Raw genomic sequence first — 20,114 nt, 5'->3', positions numbered from 1 at the left:
GACTGGACATCGTAAATTATTTTTATTTTCTTTTTATCTAGCGCGGATCTCACAAACGCCGAAACGTGTGAACGGAGGCTGCACTCCGTATCTAACCTAACAAAATAAAAAAGCACAAGAACAGAAAATGAATGATACCTTAAGGCTCAGAGCGGACTTCTGAGATAAGCAATGTTGAGTGCAGAAATAAATTAAGAATATCGGTATTAGACAAAGCTATAAATGCGATACATATAAAAACCGAAATTAGAACAGCCAAAGATCCTAGAAAGTGTAAGCATAAAATTACCGCAAACATCGACTCAGTGACTCCGGGGGAAGTTATGCGTTTCCGTTGGCTTTTCAATTAAAGACCACGCTAGGCACTAAACTTGATTGGGAAATCAAGGAACATAAGAGAAACAGCGACTTCCTACACAGCCGTGTACTCTCCGTAGTTGACATTTTTAGGTATGCATAATGGTGCTGTAACATGTTGGCGACCTCACTCTGTGTTTTTGCAGTAGTCCGTAGTTTGTCTGAGCCAATATTTGTTCGAGCGTTTTGCACGGTATTTCAACGAGAGTTTAAATCGTTCAAAGTTATTTTTTTCATTACACTTAGTTGAAATATGTACTTGTCTCTGCAACACCCATCCAAGACACTTTTGTTGCAAGGTCTCATGTTTCTGTTTTAACAACTTTTCGGGACAAGGCTTTAATGACATCACATTGTTGGCCAATCATCGAACACATGATAAATTCGACGGATTTATGTTCTTCAGAGTATTTAGCTCTTCAGTTATGCTCCGCGGGTCTTTGGCGAGACCCACAATGGGATTTCAATAGCTCTTTTGATTTTTAATTGAATATATATTTCGACTATTTCACCTGTGACTCATAGTCACTGTAAGATACACTTTAACAAATTTATTTCTACAAGATTACTCCAACTACTACACTTTTAAACAAAAACTAGCCAATACTTGCTCTACTCTGTAATAATAATACGGACTAGATTTCAACCCGACACACAATAGACAATATAAGATCATATCATAGCAAGAAGGGCCTGCCTACTTTCTAAAAAATATCTCATCTATATATGCAGCCTCCAGTGATTTGGAAAACTGCCTGCTACGACAAGGATTGTTTGCCCCGGTAAATGAAAAATAAGCATAATAAATCTTCAAAGCATTTGAAGTTATATTTGGTGATCACCCAACTTTAAGAATGCACTATGAATTTAAATTGGAGTAAATTGAATATACCCATATATATATATGTGTTTTTGTCCAATGAGAAACTACGATTAGTGTCTGAGTTCTGTTACCAATTTTGTTAATTGCGTCAGATTTCAATAATTATTATCTCAATATCATGGACACTAGAGATTGCAGATTCCAGTCGGACCGGTTTGTTTTGAAACGCATACATGGCAAAATTTGGTAGTTACATAAAGTTCTAACTATATCTTTTCATTTCATATCAAGTGTTGCCCTCGTATTGAAACATTCGAGATTGGTATCAAGCATTTTGCCGTCTTTCGATTAATAACAGTGTTGATTCATCGGTGTTTCCAAAGCACCTTGACAAGGAGCGGTATATCTGCTAAAAAGGAGAACTAGCCACGCTTTTCGTAGAAGCATGGGAACTCATGACTTTTTATAGAAAGGCAAACTTTGCTGAAAGAGACGAAATGAACGACAGGTTTTATTAGCAGATCTACAAGTTACAACTGCTGGTGTTACCTTCACCTGGAAGAGGTGCAGTGATGCTGGCACTTCAAATTATATTGCGTTTGGGGGGGGGTCAGTGTCCGAAATCGCGGAATTGCTTACGAATTGCAACTATTCCCCATTCAGATGCGATACACCGTATTCCATTAGACGTCTACTTCACCTGAATTGGATCACGCTCTGTTTGTTGATCCCCAATCCGTACGAGACAAAAGATTACTATAAGTTAAATTGGTTACAACTGTATATTAAGATGTTATCTGTATATATTATAAATTTAATAGATTATCTATTCCTAATTGATATTTGTTTGAAGAAAGGTGGTCAGGAGTAAAGCGTCCCGAGGCTATTACCTCGGGCGAACCCAGTCATGTACGCAGTAGGCATTTATGGCTTTGCTGTTGAAGAGAGGATGATTTTCCAGGACTGTAATTAGTCTTAACTGGTGCTCTATGCGGTACCAATTTTTCGAAAACCAAGGTCCATGATCGCGGATATAATGCAGTTCCGAAATAGTAACGTCAAGAACATAACACATAGACGAGTTTATCAGCATTAATACCACGTACAAAGTGCATTCATGAACCCGCTATTCATTCGGTAGCGCCACAAAGATCAACAGATAAAGTAAGTTAGGGTACAAGGAGGTTCTAAAAATGTCTATATATATATATATATATATATATTACTATACCAGACGGACCCGAGAGCTTCGGCTTGTGACTGTTTTATCGATGATTTAACTCATCCTGTGTATACAACAACAGTTACCCTGCTGCTATTACTTTGTCCTACCTACCCGTTACCTTTTTTCAGTCTTTTTTCGAGCTTGTTGTGCTAATTCGCTTAGTATAACATCCAACTTAACATAAACATGCAATTCTACTAGGATTCTGCAGCATCAGTTCTGTTATCTCATGGTAGCTATCCAGGCACAGTAACCTTATTTCCCTGACTCGATCAACAGGAGGGCAACAGTTATATAATTGCAGTTATCCTACTATACGTTCCACCATTGAAATATTTCGACAGTACTGGTCTAGCGTTTCGAAAATTAACCGAAAAGCTTCCTTAGAAAAAAAATTACCGTTCAGTGAAAGTGTTTATACAGTTAGAAATGGGTGGCATATACACACCTCTCTAAGTGAGTTGCTATTATAACCGTAAACAATGAGCTTGCTACCAAGCTACGTTGAATATTAGGGTTGGCGAGAGTGATTATTAGTATAGTACTAACTAGAAAACCAGGGCACAGCAAGGGACAAGAAAGTTAAGAAAAAAAAAAAACTAAAAAAGTTCATAGCTTTTTGTGCGGCTGCCATGCCGTACTACAGGGTTATTGAAACGTCGCATGGCTAGGCTCCTAGTGGGGACATGTCTTTAATACAATATACCTCGCAGAGATAATCCAGAAGACTTGCGTACATAGAAAAGATTGCTTAAAAAGGAGTTGAAGAATGAAAACCGAGATTATTCATACTTCATTAATTAGCAAAGATTACGGCAAACATTACCAATTTCACACTGAAAGTAATAAAATCATATCTAAATACAGTTTTGCATCCGTTAAGGACTCAGAGATAATTAACTTTTCGGTATGAATATCCCATAAGATCTCATTGGTTGTCTGACAAATTTGCTCAAAATAACACTGCGCGTTATGGAAAACTCTTTTTTTGAAAGGCTCTTCGAAGAAAACACTATTATCTATTAAGAAACGTGAACCATATATGCCGAGATGGTTCAGATTTCGTCAATCACTTCGCAAATTAATAAATTACCATTACACGGTTTTATGAAAGAGAAAACTATTTCCTCGAAAAATCTATTCGAGTAGTCAAATAATATGAACGGCAATGATTTACCGTGTAAGTACAAATCTTCATTTTTATTGTTAAATCGAAAAAAAAGTTGTACACTAAAAAATATTTCTGAATGTCTGTGGTGCAAAGTTTAAAAAACAAACAGTTTTTCTGTATTAACTTCTTAAAAAATTCTCAATGGTTGTCTAATTAAAGTGCTAAAACTGGCCCAAATCAAGAACATGCTTTATAAAAAAACAACTACTTCTATTCTTCTATTTAATATAAACTATTGCTCTATTATAGACGTATATTTGGATCGGTGCCAGGTTGTATTCTTTCTTGTACCCTATTGCATCAATTCTGCTATCCTGTTGTAACTATTTTGTCAGGATAATTTTATTTCTTTGATAAATTAAGTTTTTTACATTCTGTTGGTAACTTTGTTACCTTGATGCAGTTATTCTATCACCGTTTCAGTAACCTTATTGCTTTATTGTAATTGATCTGTTGTAGCATAGCATATATCATATCATTGAAAGCAGTAACTAATCTTGTCCTCAGAATGTCTTATATAAGCTCAGTTTTATGTAATCTTTTTTCTTACTTAATTGCCAACGGCCCCTCGCTTTCTTCAGCAAAGCCAAACGAATGTTCTTTTATCTGCATATCTGTGAAATTAGTCTCCAACCGAGCATGTTGCGCCACTTTAAGATCTTACCAAACCCAGATCCCGTGCCCTTCTTCGGTAGTTTCCGTTTTTCATATTCTGGAACACCTGGAAAAACATTATTCCATTCGAGAAATATGAACTATATATACCAATATGGTTAATTAACCATTTTGCTATCCCGCCGGCCTATAGAAAAAAAGCAATTGTCTCACCAGAACGACCGTCTACAAAGTTAATGAATGTGAGATGGTTTATAATCCATTATCTATAAACTATTTTTGAATAAATAATTATTTTACAGTTAAATTGCAGCCCTGGGGAAACTCGAAATTTTTTAGTTTTACACTTCGTAAAATGAAATAACTTTCCAACAAAACCTTTTCACCAGTTACTAACGATTGTCGAGCAAATCGCCAGAAAAGATCAACTCATCCAAGTTTACAATATGCTCTACGGAAAAAACTCCATCCAAAAAAAGGTATTCATCCAAGCAAGGAATACAAACCTGCTGCAAAAAACAAAAATGCTGAGATTGTTTAAATTTCATCAAACGTTCCGCAAATTAGCCAAATTAGTGTTACACTTCCTATAGCGAAAATCCTGCCCTCCCAAAAAATATCTACACACTTGGAAAAAGTGAAATTTTGCATTAACTATAGACCACTTAGGCAAAAATTACCCCTAATTGTAAAAAAAAGAAAAATCGAACATGTTCTCTAATATGTAATTTTGTGTCCATTTTGTTAAATTTGAAAAAAATATACAACTTATCAATATGCACCTTTAACAAAATCGATCGGTTTCCCCAAATAAACGTTACGTTTTGTGGGAAAAATAAATTTTAAAAAAGTATTCATCCGATTGGCTTCGTCTTGCGCCCAGCTCTTCCCAAGATAAAATTCTAGCGACTCACCAAAATTTCGGCTCAATACCGTTACTTTGAAGGAGTCTATTCGGGTCGGGTATGCAAAGAGCCGAAGAATTTTAGTGATATACATAAAAGCCTCTCTTCAAAAACGAATGAAGCGTGTGTTCCAAATTAATAAATATCTATTTGCTTGACCCAATTCAAGTTGTCTCCGTCGAAATAATTTCTGCCAGATACACACATATGCCACCCTTTTTCCCAATCCTCAAGTCCAATCCCTGGGATAGACCTAGTTCAGTGGTTTCTGTTTTATTTCTTCTATCATGTCGAAACATGTCCCCCAAATTAGAAGCCATCGCTAGGAGCTAGGTTCGTTGAAAACAGGGGGTGGGGCAACGCAGCTCAATACTTGAGTTTATGCTAAAAAACAAAAACCAGCACCTTTTTTTTTGGCAAAAACTACTGTACGAGCAGTAAAGTATAGGCCGGTGTATTATCGTGATGGAGGACCCAGGTTTTGCGGTGCTATAGTTCTGCACGTTTGCGTTGAACAGTCTAGCGTAATCTTCCCAAAACTTTTGATAGTATTCCTAGGTAATCGTTAAGTCAGACAGCGGCAACTTGCAATGAACTGCTAATTCCTCCACAATCGGAGAAAACCATGAGAAGCTTTTTTAAGCCTGGATAGGTAGTCGGGGTTCGAGTTTAATTCTTAGAAGACTGCGTCTTGGTCTTTGCATTGCAGCCGCACAGCCGCATATGGTCGTTTGCAATGACGCGGCGGGGTAAGTTTAGTTTTTCTAGAAATGGAAAAAACTTTCCTGACACAGTTCTACAGGGTGCTGGATATTCAACTATTTCGGCACAAACCTTGCCGTAAGTGTTCTCATGTCACATCTGACATGACTCCGTTTAGATCTCGATCTCTTCTGCTAGTTCCCTTGCAGCGGTTTGGCGGTTAGCACAGATGAGGTACACTCTCTCCGCATTTCCGACCGTGATCCTTGTAAGAGGCTTTTCACTATAAGGATCGTTTTCGATGGGCTCTTGTCCGTTTCCAGTATACTTGAACCACCACTTTATTTCAGCTTTATTCAGTGTCTGGTTTTTGCAAGCACTTGCTTTAATTTTTTTCATACAACCTAATACATGTTTGCTGCTCTATTTGAGAAACGTCGTAGAACGTTCAATACATATACTTACTTAACTTTACTCAAGAGTGCAGCAGACTATTATGCAATTCCGTTTGTGTGGAGCAGAAATCTCGCTCTTTTTAGCAAAACATGCGGATCATAAGCCATCATTCAATAGCAGAAAAATTCAAACGACCTACTAATTTTTGAATAAAGCGTAATAAATAGATAATTGATAGATCTGAACCTTATAAAATTATACGTGTATATATATATGTGTATGAGTAATTTGATATATATACACATACACTGCCCTTTATTGTTTTTTCTTGCCATGATTTAGATTTCCTCTATTTTTAGTAATTAACGCTAATAGGCAATCTTACCCTTGAAAAGCTCCCATAATGTGAAACCTCATTTCAACAGGCATTTGCAATCATTGTTTTTTGGAATAAATGAGCAATATTAAAAGTCAGTATCTTCACAAAATGGCCCTTCATATACGGGACGCGGTGCTCACTTCTCGCAATTAAAAATAGGATTTTCATAAAGTTTTCCATATATTTTTGTGTTCGACTTGATTTCGAGACTTTATCTTCAAGACACACGGTTTCATAATCTAACACACAATAACATCACTTCAAAGTGTCGTCATATTTGAGGAGAACAAACCACTTTCAGGGAAACTAGAATTCATATAACGAATGTAAACATCGGGCTTTTCAATAATAAAAATCATAAAACTTGTATTGGCTACGACCGGCGTCAAATGCATCTAACCTCTTATATATGAACCGTTATTTGAACTTCTATATGAGTCGACATCACGACTCAAGGATTTTTTAATACGTATTATTAACAGAAATTTTTTGACTTTAGCACAGGACATTTTAGAATTGATCAATATCTCGCTTTATTTCATCCTTTGAACTTTGTGGAACCTTAGATAGGAATTCGGAGACTTTTTTCTGGTAACACCTTTACCAAAAATGTTTTTTTAGTCGGATGACTTCCGATCCACCTAAAAGAGAGGACATCAATATTTAATGTTTCTAGTTTGTCTGGTAGCTGTTCGCGCATTCAAGCGCTTTGCTGTAATTAAACTGAATTTTATTCTTAACTTTAAGTGTTCATTCTTGAAGCACAGTATTTAGCTGTTGGTAATCTTCATCTACGAGACCCTCTATTTGCAAATTATTACATATATTATAATGTCATAACAGGTTTCGAAAAGCTACAAAGCGATAGATGTCTAATCCGAAGCTGACTCTTTTTTTACACGCAGGTGCAACCATCGAGAGTCAAAAATATTTCGAAAGCGTCGAATATATACATTTTCGGAAGGCTTAAATGATCTCGAAGTTGAACTTCTACTCAGTCAACATTCTATTATACCTTCTGACTTCCGATTCCTTTAATTCTTAGAACGGAATTCAGATGATTGTTCCTTTATAGTTTTTAATACAAACTAGGCGAGTCAAGTGGCAATAATTACAAAGGAAGACAGGGTTTTATTTTTCCATTGTACCTATGTAGATTTGATTGTAGCGTATTGCTTGCTTGTCGTATTGTAATAAATACCCAACATAGACAAGCCAAATACTGATTTACAGTTGTTTTTCCTCTATAAACTACATACAGACACAATGAATTACCTCTATTTTGTGATGTGCACTTGTTGAGCCATCAGACGTCACTGCATATGCTGAAAATCATACGTTAATTAAAAACATTGAGAAACAAACGAGTAGCTATATAGTTTCACGTGAAACATCGTTTCATATATATAGAAACATCGTTAGATAACGAAAAGTGTATTGGAAGCTGTGGAGTTAAATTTGATATGTATTGAATACGTTTAGGTTTTAACAAAGGTCAAGATTATTCAGCTTATCAGTTACAGCAGTGCCGCAGCCCCTTGAGGCACGCGCTCTGCCTGTATGTTTTTGGGCTTTCTACACTATACATATGATTATATAAACTTTTTGATAAAAGATGTGGACAGTCTCTCTGCAATTTCGTGCATAGTTGTTTGAGAAGTGAAAAGGTGCTTGTGAAAGCTTCTAGCACAAACGACAAAAAAGTAATTTTACACTGACGTTGATCAGAGGAAATTGCACTTCCTAGTTTGATCTCGACTTACTCAATCTGAGGCCAACTGACAATATCCTCTTTTTATTCACCCTTTCTTACCCCAGCTGAATTTTCCCCTGTTATGAAGCAAAAGATAAAATTATATACTTTTCTACTACCACGTCTACTATACAGCGTTGCATTGCCAGTATATTACCAGATGGAGTGGCCCCAACTTCGGCTAGCTGGCGGAAGAGAGGGTACGGGGGTAAAGTGATGTATATGGTGTCGAAGGGAACAGATTGTAAACGAAGAGGTCTAAGAAGGCTGAGGAATCGTTGCAGTAGTTCTATTAGTGGTTCTGCGGTTCTGTGTCTGGCGGTCCGCTTTTCTTGCAGCAACCGCGGGAGCGAGCGCTTAAAGCAGAAGGCAAAGTCGGACTTACTTCCCTCTCCTCGCCCGCTTATCGACCAGTGTCTGCGGGATCCTGGTGACTGTGGCCCCGGAATGAGCAGCCGCACTAGCAACACAACACAGGCAGTTGCCACCATTACTCTTGGGCAAAACTGTGCCGGGTGCACACGCGGGTAACGAACAGCCACCACGTTGTTGGGGGCTCGTGTTACGCTGTTGTTGCAAGTAGCAAGCAAACACAGAGTGTCTAGTCGAGCTACCATCGTCGAAGATCAACAGCCATCTGCCTGATCCACTGGCGTCCACGTTTGCATCTGATGGGTTAGAAATCAGATAGACCCAACACCGTATAGCTGCAGAACGGGGAGACGCTGCTCAGGATTACTACTGGGACTGTATTTTATACGGCCAGGCTGCTCACACCAACGATTAGTGCTCCAGACTTCTGTATGACGGTATTTTCGAACGGAATTGAGAATGCTTCAGTGCTTGCTAGAGCGGATAGTGTTGAATTAGTTTTAAGGCTACTTCAAAATAGTGTCAAATAACTGTAGCCCCGTATGTAAAAAGTATTGGCTAGTTGACAAAAGTGTGCTCTTTATGAGGATACGTAAGCCCGAGTTCTTTTGAAAATTTGGGAGCATATAGTGGCTCAGGTAAATCTAGGAAGTATACTGAGCAATAATCCAAAAAAAGGATACAAGTTTAACACATAAGGGATTTTCGTACATCGCTATAAGAACAAATCTGCGAACATGGTAAGTGTCACTAAGATAAATATCATATCTAAATAAGCCTTATGCGTATGAGTAAAACGTTCGCATCGATACCTTTAATTTCGGACTTATAAAAAAAATATAGTATCGCTTATGGGACAGTAGCAAATAATAATAAACCGGGAGCAAAGTCATTGTAATACATGAACATGCGTGTGCAATGAAAAAATACAGAAGGTTGTGCATGATTTATCTACGACTAATCTATAGTTCACCTAATAACTGTAAATACATGCATATGTATTTTTCTTAACCACAGTTCCTACTGGAAACGGCCATTACAAATGCCGGTGTGTATATCAATTGTAAATATCCACCTTCAATGGAGATCTTGATCAAGAGATAACTGAGCAAGCAAACATGATTTTTAAAGCTTGATTTTGTTCGTCCCTATTATCTTAATTTGCATGAGAAAAAATGGAACGTTTGATGCCTATGCAGTTAGCATTTTTCGTACGAGCTACGAACGATGCTTGCAGCAGTCGTCACCCTTCCAGATATTATAGCAGTTGTTTTTGCTTGTTCTTATTACATCTGCAGCAATTGGTCGAAAAATATAGAAAGTTATTACGATTATACTATCTCGTTTGCGCTAATAAATCGCAGTTTTTTTCGAGAACTGTGTCGACATCACGGTCTAGCAGGGATCTTCTAGAGATTTATTTAGTCCTGGAGTAGTATTATTATTACGTTAAGTGATCTAATACATTAGATAAGTCAATCTACATATCCAAGTAGCTGGAAAAATATCTGCTGATCTATATAACTGACTGCATGTATTAAGTTGCGCTTTAGGCAGCAAAACCTGTAGCTTGCGTCAGCTCTAAAGTTCGCAAAATACACTTATGCTAATTCTATTATAGTTTATAGAGTGAAATTAGCAAGTTCCACAACTTTTAATTAGAAGCTAGAAAACAAATTCCTAATAAAGTAGTATAAAGAGTTTAAGAATATGTGGGCCGAACGATATCACCATCAGCACTGCACAGCGCCGTACACAACAGTTAACATTACGGTCTATGGAGAGGTCTTTTACACTTTAAGCTCAACCCGATTTATCACAGACAGACAGTAGCTTCTTTGAGAGTTTTCTTTTCGAAAATCCGAGCCTAAAACAATTTCGAATATTTTTGAAACCATTTTTAAGGTGGTAGATACATGCAAATATTCCGACTTGTTGAAGAGCATACGAACGGATTTAGATATGTAAGCCAACTTCAAGTGCTTGAACTCTAGCGTGTAATCGAGCTCGTCTGGTATCGAAAGCTTTCATATATTTGAAATGCATAAAATGTTTTAGAAAAGTCGATCATTTTGAAAGAAATCTTGAAGCACCGTTAATAGGGTCCTGCGTTCAATTCACAAGATAACAATAGTGTATTTAATGTCATCTTAATAAATATTCTCTTATATGATCGACCAAGTCAGAAAGCCGTCAGCTCAAATAAAGCATTCGTTTCTTTTGTCGATCATTTATATTTCAACGTATATTTCAGCAGGGGAAATTGGATGGCAGTCCAGATCATAATGTTATCGCTAACGTTTTCGAATGCGCAAAATTTATACATGGCTCGTGGAGTTTTTACAGATCGTCGAATTACGCTGTTTGTTAACATGGTTTGTTGTATACAGTTTTGCGATACACACAGGAATTAAATAAAAAAAAATAACTACATACATGCATTCTCATAAGCGCGAGCGGGTAGGCGCTTATGTTGCTATTATGTAGATATTAAACAAGTAAATACATATGAGCTTCGAATGTAACTATTGGCTGCTAAAAATCACAAACCAGTTTGATAGTCTACTATTTTTGCCGATAGGACATCCAACGTAGGACATCTTCTTGGATTTTAAGTAGTAACGGCTAACAGTTAGGCGTTTGTCGGTTTTTTCCCATGCACATCATCTATGACCATTTATTTAGTCATACCGACGTCTAACTATATATTATCTATCGGTTGCAAGCTTGAGTAACCTGCATAAATTACTCTTATCGACCTAGTAGGCCTAAGAATAAAACCAGAAACAAATCCTAAGGCGTGCTTGCATACGGCATCGCGACTATAACATCCGCTCATGTCCGAAACTATTCTTAGAGGTAAATCGGACGACCCTAACAATAACGCCGATCGGCATTGGACAACGTATGATGAGAAGGGGGAAATGCATATGGCGAAGCACAGCGACAACTAGATCGACCACCGGAGTAAAACAACAATCGACGAACGGCACTGGATTAGAGCGAATGATATGAGCCAAACGGCTCCCGTAGCCATCTGATATGAGAGGTACCCCGCCGAACGTCGTTAGCCGGTTTGGCCACGTCGGTTGGACCCGTCTTTATCTATCGTTCGGAGACTCCAGTTGCCGTTACTGCTATCGATGTTTTGGCTGTTGTTGTTGATGTTGTCTAATAGCCAATCAGCGCCGTTTTTGCCATTCTGTCGGTAACAAGAGGAACGAAAGAACAGTTGCTTTAATAGCATTGACAGCAGTATCACCCGCAGACATTACCACTATGTGGCTGAAGAAGAAGAAGAAGCAGCACCGAGCGACTAGCAGCTCAAGGACGCCACTACGACTACTGCGGCAGTTGCTCTGTTTCAAATCTAAATCGCTTATGGCACAAATCCAGCCATTAGTAGCCCGCAACAGGCGCAGCGTCGCCTCTCTATATGCAAACTGTCGGTCAAGACATAGCCGACAACGAGTGGTATTTCTAGTGATCTGACGGCATAATTTAACAGCGTACCATACACTTGTATGTCTAGAATGGCAGTTGGTGAACGTTTTGAGCTACTAGGTGACAGCCCCCACCCTTTATATGAACGATATTAGTTTCTAAATCGTAATGAAATTAATTTAAAACTAACTACCGCACGATATTTGGGATGTATCTAGTCCTATACTAAGCAGAACGAGACTTAAATTGATCCACCAAAAAGATGTGCGACTTCTCAGTGCCCTCATCCCCTAAAAATTATTGTACTAAACGTTTTGTTAGGAGGAACGTTTGCGTTTTCACGGGATTATGTGTACTCTGTTTTCAGCGGTCAACGCCCAAATTTAAGTATATGCTTCGAAGTCGACATTTAATAACAGTACACGTAATTGTATAAGGGAATCATTAATAACAGTATAGGAACTTAGTGGCTGATACCCATCGACCTGCAATGGAAACGAAGTTCAGAAGCAGTGAGTCTATGGAGGACTTCAAAATTTTCCTTCTACGATAAACCCGAAAGCTTTTAAGGCAGCCGTCTATAGCATAATACATTCCCATAATGCTAAAAAAAAACTATTAGAACACAGAGATAATTCGGAAATACAAAATATGTCACCTAAGTTGCAACGTTTTCTTACGCTTTGTTTCTAAGACTATCTAAAAGAAACAGATGTATCACTTTTTTGTTTTTCCATGTTCTATAAGTATATTCCTGATGGCCGTATTTATTTATCTAGATCGAAGCTCTGATTTGGGACGTGAACGAATCACTAGTCATTTTGACATAATCATTCCTTAATTCTCGAGCAACTTTTTGATATTATTCATACGTCAAGCAATATTAAGCTATAAACTCGTTTAGATTTGGCTTAAATGCATACATACTGAAAAAAATTAGTGGTGTTTTGTTTTAAACTGAAAATAGGTCAGGAACTCCAAAGATGCAAGGGCTCAAAACGGCGTAGAAAAAATTGTTGGAGCTTATCTGGATAATCCAATCAAAAATTGGTACCTTCCTCTGGAATATGGCCGTCAATTCCTGTATGAAAATCAGTTTTCAAGCCGTTTTTGAGCATTTCAACCTACCGAAAAGCTTCTGGTGTGCCTCATAGAAATTTTCATCGGATTTTTCAGAAGTCACATGAAAGCTGCCAATAAAGTAAACTGTTGATTTCAATTAAACTTTTGATCTTAAAGTGGGTTGATCCCCACACGGATTGGATAATAGCGCCTTTTTACCCAAATTGCGACGCATTGTGTTCCACCATAACGTATCGTTATTTTGTTCTTACAAAAAAAAAATTAATTAAAAGTGGTAAATGAACGCATACGTGTTACAACAAATTATCTGTCAAACCTTGTCCTCATTTAAATGCCCAACCGTGTATATATATAAATGTATTTGTTTGTTATGAAAGCCGCTTTAATGCTTTTTGTTTTTAACTTTTGGTTTATTAATGCGACGTATTGTTTCAGAAAGAATAGATTCTAAAGTTATTACTACATTTATATCTGAAAGCAACATATTAAGGTGTACACTACGGTACAGAAATTAGAGTGGAATAAGGAGGATTCTAAAACGGTCGTTCTATCAACTGTGTCAATCCGCTACGTACAGAAATATCCGTTGCGGCATAGAATGAACGGGAACAAAGTACGCTTTATAATAATCGAACAAGAAAAGCGCATACAAAATTAGCAAGGCATCTAACGATCTGCCTAGAATATAATGGATTGTTAAAGAAGTATTGATAAGTCAAAAAGTGTTTAAACTGTATTGTAGAAAAAGCTATTAAATTCGGTAGCAGTAAGCTCCTTTTCGTCTTCCGCATTTAAAGACAACGCCTTACAATCACTTAGAAACGCCGCGAAGGCCAGTAGCACCGTTTGTGCTGATGTATCTATCATCAAATGTACGGATATAAATTTCTGTGAAGACTATGTTGTGTAGAGAAAAGTGTTCAACTTGTCTTGCGTAAAAAACTGTGTTAAAACTTTTTGGAAAAATAGCTATTACGTTTTCATCCAATAACTAGTTGACATTCGACATTATTTCTATTGAGTTGTCAAAAAAATGTGAACCGTTTCTTTATTTAAGCAACGACTTATCTCGGGACCTGCGGGGTCGACATCGGCGTCGTTTCAAGCTGAGATTTAACTGAAGTAGATGCGCTAAAATTGTTGAAATGACTTTATTTAGAGCGATTTGTAGATGAGACAATTCTATAAAAAATTGCTATATTCTTCAGTGTATTATGACGACACAAATTCTGCCTATGTCCACAAAAGAGCTGTGTTGTTTATGGTCAACATGCATTATTGGAGGGAACAGCTTTGTCGCTCTCATTTTGGAAATTTCATTATAAAATATGCTCCCCATAGTAGTCGACCAGTTACGGAAAGTGTTCATGAAATTATTGACCACGTCACCGACACGTCAGTAGCTTTGATATCGCCAAGGAACTAAACACCCATTATCAAAAGGTCTTAAGCTATTTAAAAAGAGCTGGCTGCAACTCAATGATCAAGTCCCACATGGAACGTAGCAAGAGAGTCTACTAGACCGTATTTCCATTTGCGAATCTACAAAAATGCAGTAAAACCTAGTAATTTTTAAAGCGCTTAATGAAAAGAAGATGAAAAGCAAATCACATGCGACAATAATGTGCAAATAAAAAAAAAAGTGCCGCTCAAAATCTGTGATAAAACTCAGATTGACATCCAAGAAGATGATGCCATATGCTTGGTGGGGTTAGAAAGGTATCGTTCGTTATAAGTTGCCCAAATGATTGATTTTCTATTTTCAACAACTGCCAATATGATAATAAGCCATTAAAAAATCCACCAGAACTAGCAAATAGAAGAGGCATCATCTTCTAACATGACAGTGCTACACCACATAACCTTTAGCTATTATTCAAAAATTAAAAGAACTTGAACAAGTCCGGAACTTTAATGCATGTGCCGTATAGCCCAAACCTTGCACCAGCCTATCATTTGTTTCAGTCTCTGCACAGATATTTTAACGATATTCATTTAGTTTCAATGGAGGAATGCAAACATCACTTGTCACAATTTTTGACATAAAACTCATAGAAGTAATGTCGTCATGGGATTATGGTATTATTAGAAAAATAGCAGAAGATCATTGATATTTAGTTTAGTAATACAGTTTTAAATATAAAAATTATTTGCTTCAATTTTGACTTAAAAGCGGTTAATACTTCTTCGAAAATTCAATTTACAGATGGACTTACTTTTATTCTGAGAAACAAGTTACAGTAATTTCATACCATACAGTACTTTCCTAATATCAGAGTATATGATTATGTAAGTGTAGTAGATGGTTTTCTATTTATGCTAATATTAAACAATAACTTATCTGCTGTTTTCAAGCTGGATTTACCGATTTGCTGCCAATGACCTTTCCAGCATGTACAAAAAAAGATAACTTTGAGTCTAAATAACTGAAGGGTTGGGATTTTAAAACTTATCTTGAAACAGGCATTTTCAGGTGTTCTTGCCTGTAATTTTGCAAATATGAGCGGAATAGGAGCACGGTGAAATGTGTTGGAACGCTAATTTCCAGGCTACCCTACCATTATTTACAGGTACAGATATTTGGTCTAGGTGGTGTTTAAGAGGCTAAAGTTCCGCTCAGCAAAAACAATGTAGGTTCGAATCAGAAGACTGCTCACAAAATGTGCAATCGTCGAAAAGGAGTTGCCCATCTGTCTATTTCTATCAACTTACATAACATGCAAAAGAAAGTTGAAAGCAAAGGGGTGTACTTACTGATGGATATTTTCGAAGTAAATTAATTGCGGCGAATGATTTACATACACCCACATGCACGCAAATATATTTCACCATTACAATTCATAGAGTGTTTTAATCATTTAATACCTCACACACAGTTGACGATTTCGAGCAGACGATATAATCGTCTGCGACACAAAAGGTCAGTTATCTGAGTTTATAAAACTAACTCCAACTAGTACAACACTCCAGAAAGAAAACAATTTGCAACCCAAAAGAAAGAAAGTCGAGTAAACAAGCATTTTGATAAATAATTTTTCCGTATCATAATTGATTACAATTTACTGATTAATTGAAGGTATTATATTAGTTAGATACAGAAAGTGAAGTTTCCTTTATATTCTCATCGCAGTTTGAGTACAATTGTACTTTATTTGCCTACCTGTACATACCTTATTTGGGCACAAATCGGGTCGTGGGCTAATGGCTCAGAAATGTCATCGGTTATAATATGTCCGCCATGGGAAATATTGGCTCTAGTTCGGGTCAATTCCGTACGGACAGAAACCGCAATTACATTTACGCTGGTTATGCGTAACCGCAGGGTGAGCTGATACTAAAGATATTAAGAAAACTGAAAAATAAATAGTGGCAGTTCAAATGGTATTAGAAACGCTATTAAAATTCGATCTGATACGGAAAACCTTAGATAAGTATACATAAGATGGTTCAACGAATATGAACTTTAGCAAATTATAAGATAGGAAGCCATTCAACAAAATTTATATTTGTAGCTGTGCCGACGGGCTCTGTCTTCAGAAGTGCAGGAAAACTGTTGGTCGCATACGGTAAGCTCTGTTAAAAAAAATTCACAAAGGGAGATTTGTGAGGTAGATCTCCGTAAAATGACGGAAGTCTCGTTGATTCATGCGAAGCACTCATACCGTCACGCGATTAAATATTTATTATGCTAGCTTTAAGCAATTCCATTGACTCTAAAAGTCTGCAAGATCTAGAGGAGTTTGAGCTGTGAAAATAATCCAAGGTACGAGAAGGGCTTTTTTACAAACAGCGTCGAACATTAAAAAGAAAGAGTAGTTCGTGTCGTTGTATGTGGCTCCATCTATGGTAAAGACTTTGGCTAAATATAAGACACTCGGACTATTGCATAATAGACAAAAACTGCAATAGTCGTAATAATTTTCTTTTATCGTTATTATGGTAAATTATCTGTGGGTAAACGTTGTTAACACCGGAAGTTGGATGTTAGCCATTTGAAACTGAAGACAAACAAGCGAGCACGCAGGCACAGGTACGCGAGCTACGTCGTTTTTAATCTCCCTCCACTGGATTGGCGTCGAGCGAGCCGCCGGCAACTAGATACAAATTATTACTATCGACATTGACTGCATAGATAACTGCTGACTATTGCAGATTAAGTATATAATATATCTACGCTTTATGTTCTGCATTGTCATTCTCGAATTAGTTAGACGTCTATTCTACATGATGTACGTTCTTTCTTTAGGTGTTCTGCCATCAAGATACTTGACACGCAACATCCGTCACTATCGCCACTACAATTAGTGATGCTATTTTATATTGGCGATAATAGCCGTCATAATATTTTTACATTTGGTAAATAAATATGGGAGCAATTTACTTTGCTTTTGAATCGATTCCACCAGTGCATTGACATATAAACGCACTCAAAGCTAAGGCTCCTTATAATTAAAGAACGGGGCTGATATGTCTGCTCAAGATATGTGTTTACATCATAGAATTTCTCATCGTAAAGGATTGTCGATTTTTGTATCTTTGATCTGTAATGTCGTCCTGTCGACACGAGTTCAATCGTTAATACGGTTGATGAGCCTTAGTAGTTATCACAAACAGTGACGAAAAATAACTGTGATTCTTGGAAGTAATATTATGAAATACCTCTGTATGCCGTTTGTTTTTCTATGTGAGTAATTAGAGAATGATATTGGCTAGTGAAACTGACGTTGGCAAGTGCTGCAATTATACCTTCGTGCACTCGCTACGAAAATCGTTCTTAGAGCTTCTTACCAACCTGCGTGTGCGTGTTCATTCTGCTGTGTGTTAAATTGGCGATCCGATCGTCTGTTAATATGAATTTCGTCTGCTCCTCCCTAGCTTCGCCGATACGTGTCGCCCTGCCAATGAAAAGTAAAAAAGAATTTAAGCTCAACTGCCGGGTACCGGTACAACCGTTTGCTACATTAGCCCTCAAATAGAGTTACTCCAAAGACGGGGTGTAGCGGCAATGTTGGCAGGTGTATCGTAACATGTAGACAGCTAAGGTGTTCTATTTGAAGTATAAAAAAAGCATTACACCTTTGAATACAGTACAGTAAACACTCTGATGTAGTAACAAGCCAATGTAACTGGGCTTCTAAATTTACTTCTAGTTTTTCTGTACCAAACCAACTTACCCATCTTTGTTAGAATGTTGTTATTACTTTAAAATTGTGATGCATTAACATGTGTAAAAGTCGTACTTCGTATTGTTTAAAGTAGTGCCCGCTGGGCATTATTAGGGCAACTATGTCATCAACCTTAGCGTAAAGGCATTTATTGATTGGTGAACGTGCCTTATTTGCGTGTGACTCCGATTACTCGACGGTATTGGACTGCAGTACAATCGATCTACGGGATGTTGAACTTAACAACAGCCGAAAAACAAATTAATTTAGGCAAGGTTTAGTAATCGGGCAGCCATTTTATTGAGAGATATTAATCTACAGAGAAGCTAGAAGTAAAATGAGAAACATGTTCTTAGCTTGATGGTACTCCGTCCTACTAAAAGCAACGAAAATATCTTAAGTCAAATATTCTTGTCAGTTTGACTGTCCCTCTAACTCGTTAGGTGCGATTAGTGCGACAAGAAAGTTAAGTACCATTTTATATAAACGAGCAGGTTTAAGCTTATCTGCGGAAACGAAAACAAAATCTGCAAACATTGATTTTGTTGACAGTTACCATTGTGGACCAGGTCTATTCAAGGGGCATTGTATTTATCATGCTATTGGTATAAGGAGTGCACAGTCTTAGCAAGCGTTTGAAGAATACATACATTACTCCTCAGCCGCTACTCCTCTAATGTTTTGTTTGAATGTTATAGTAACGCTAGCTTTTTATAACTCCGTTCGCTTCTATAAGCGTATTTTGGTTGTACTTGATTTTTATAGTCCTGGTGCCCAGCACTCTGGGCAGCGTATTATGTTACTAAAAATTTTTATATCATGGTGCTTGATTTCATTTAAAGTATACGGGAGACACGCGCAGCAATTTGACCTGTTCTTGAACGCGGACAAAATCAGATAAATACCCAACGCATCGCAAAAACAGTAGCTTCGCTATTTCTAGGATAAGGGGGAAGAGCGAAAGGATTTTTATTTTTTGTTTAGTGCACGGAAAAGCAACGCGTCCGTCAAGAAGCCGCCGAGGCGAGGAAGACTAAGACAGTAAGCGGAACATCAACATCCGCTTTTTCCAACGCAAGAATTACGATGATAAATGAAGACGAAGGGAGGTTCTAGCCCGATTTGCTGTTGGTGTTGTCAACGTGTACATTCAGAGAAGAAAGGTGGCTTGCTAAGGAAGCTGTGTAATCGTGGAGTGGTGAAACGTGGACACATCTAACGGAATGACGAGCGCGAGCGCAAGACTTAATGCGAAGTCAGCTACAGTTCAAAAAAAAAGAAAGACTTCAGCCATAGTTAGTTTATTCTTGGGACGTTTGGGCAAACGTAATAATAAATGCTAATCAGTGGTAAAACTTTAAGCAGGTTTCCTACAGCTGTTTCAGGTTCCAATCAAATCACATAATTTGTTTTAGACGGATATGCTTCGCTCTTTGGAACAAGAGGTTACAAGGGAAGTGAAGGTAGATCTACACTTCGGCAAAACGCAATTAAAACATCAGGAAAAGAAAAAAAGTGCTAACAGTTGAAACAGGTACTATTTAAACCGCGAACGTGGGTTTCTTCTACCTGTAAACATATTTTTCTCCCACCTTATGACTTCCATCTCATCCAACTGTAACTCACACGCATCAATCAGTGTTAATTTTTATTATTTTGCTAAAACATACAAACTTCATAAAAAAAAATTGAAATAAAAAAATGTACTAATTATCGGCATTCTT

At 37.4% G+C, this 20,114-nt stretch overlaps 2 protein-coding genes and 1 long non-coding RNA gene across 11 annotated transcripts in view; 2 read left to right on the top strand and 1 right to left on the bottom strand.

Moving 5' to 3' along the window:
* The window catches only part of LOC111254325 (solute carrier family 25 member 35-like), a 59,547-nt gene extending 43,426 nt beyond the window's left edge, over positions 1 to 16,121 (bottom strand). Inside the window, exons 1-4 of one of the 6 annotated variants that reach the window (XM_086975007.1) lie at positions 15,980 to 16,120; positions 7,849 to 7,898; positions 5,931 to 7,214; positions 4,241 to 4,297 (exon numbers count right to left, since the gene is read on the bottom strand). In XM_086975007.1, the coding sequence (XP_086831133.1) occupies positions 4,241 to 4,285 (45 nt within the window). In that variant the 5' untranslated portion in view covers positions 4,286 to 4,297; positions 5,931 to 7,214; positions 7,849 to 7,898; positions 15,980 to 16,120. Of the gene's footprint in view, positions 1 to 4,240; positions 4,298 to 5,930; positions 7,215 to 7,848; positions 7,899 to 8,483; positions 8,944 to 15,979 lie in introns of those variants that run through there. The other 5 variants (XM_086975008.1, XM_086975003.1, XM_086975004.1 and 2 more) reach the window with 5 other exon arrangements.
* The window catches only part of Cht7 (chitinase 7), a 106,469-nt gene continuing 95,651 nt past the window's right edge, over positions 9,297 to 20,114 (top strand). For all 4 annotated transcript variants that reach the window (XM_022813964.2, XM_022813962.2, XM_022813963.2 and 1 more), the window contains exon 1: positions 9,297 to 9,438. In XM_022813964.2, the coding sequence (XP_022669699.1) occupies positions 9,436 to 9,438 (3 nt within the window). In that variant the 5' untranslated portion in view covers positions 9,297 to 9,435. The remainder of the gene's footprint in view (positions 9,439 to 20,114) is intronic.
* LOC147754231 (uncharacterized) lies at positions 16,738 to 20,109 on the top strand. The gene is made up of 2 exons (XR_015317214.1): positions 16,738 to 17,255; positions 17,472 to 20,109. It is a non-coding gene; the product is annotated as an uncharacterized LOC147754231 (long non-coding RNA).

Source organism: Varroa destructor, unplaced genomic scaffold, assembly GCF_002443255.2.
Source record: "Varroa destructor unplaced genomic scaffold, Vdes_3.0 BEIS01000007.1, whole genome shotgun sequence".
Taxonomy (NCBI): Eukaryota; Metazoa; Arthropoda; class Arachnida; order Mesostigmata; family Varroidae; genus Varroa; species Varroa destructor.
Note: the sequence above shows the minus strand (reverse complement) of the source record. Positions and strands in the feature narration are given on the sequence as shown.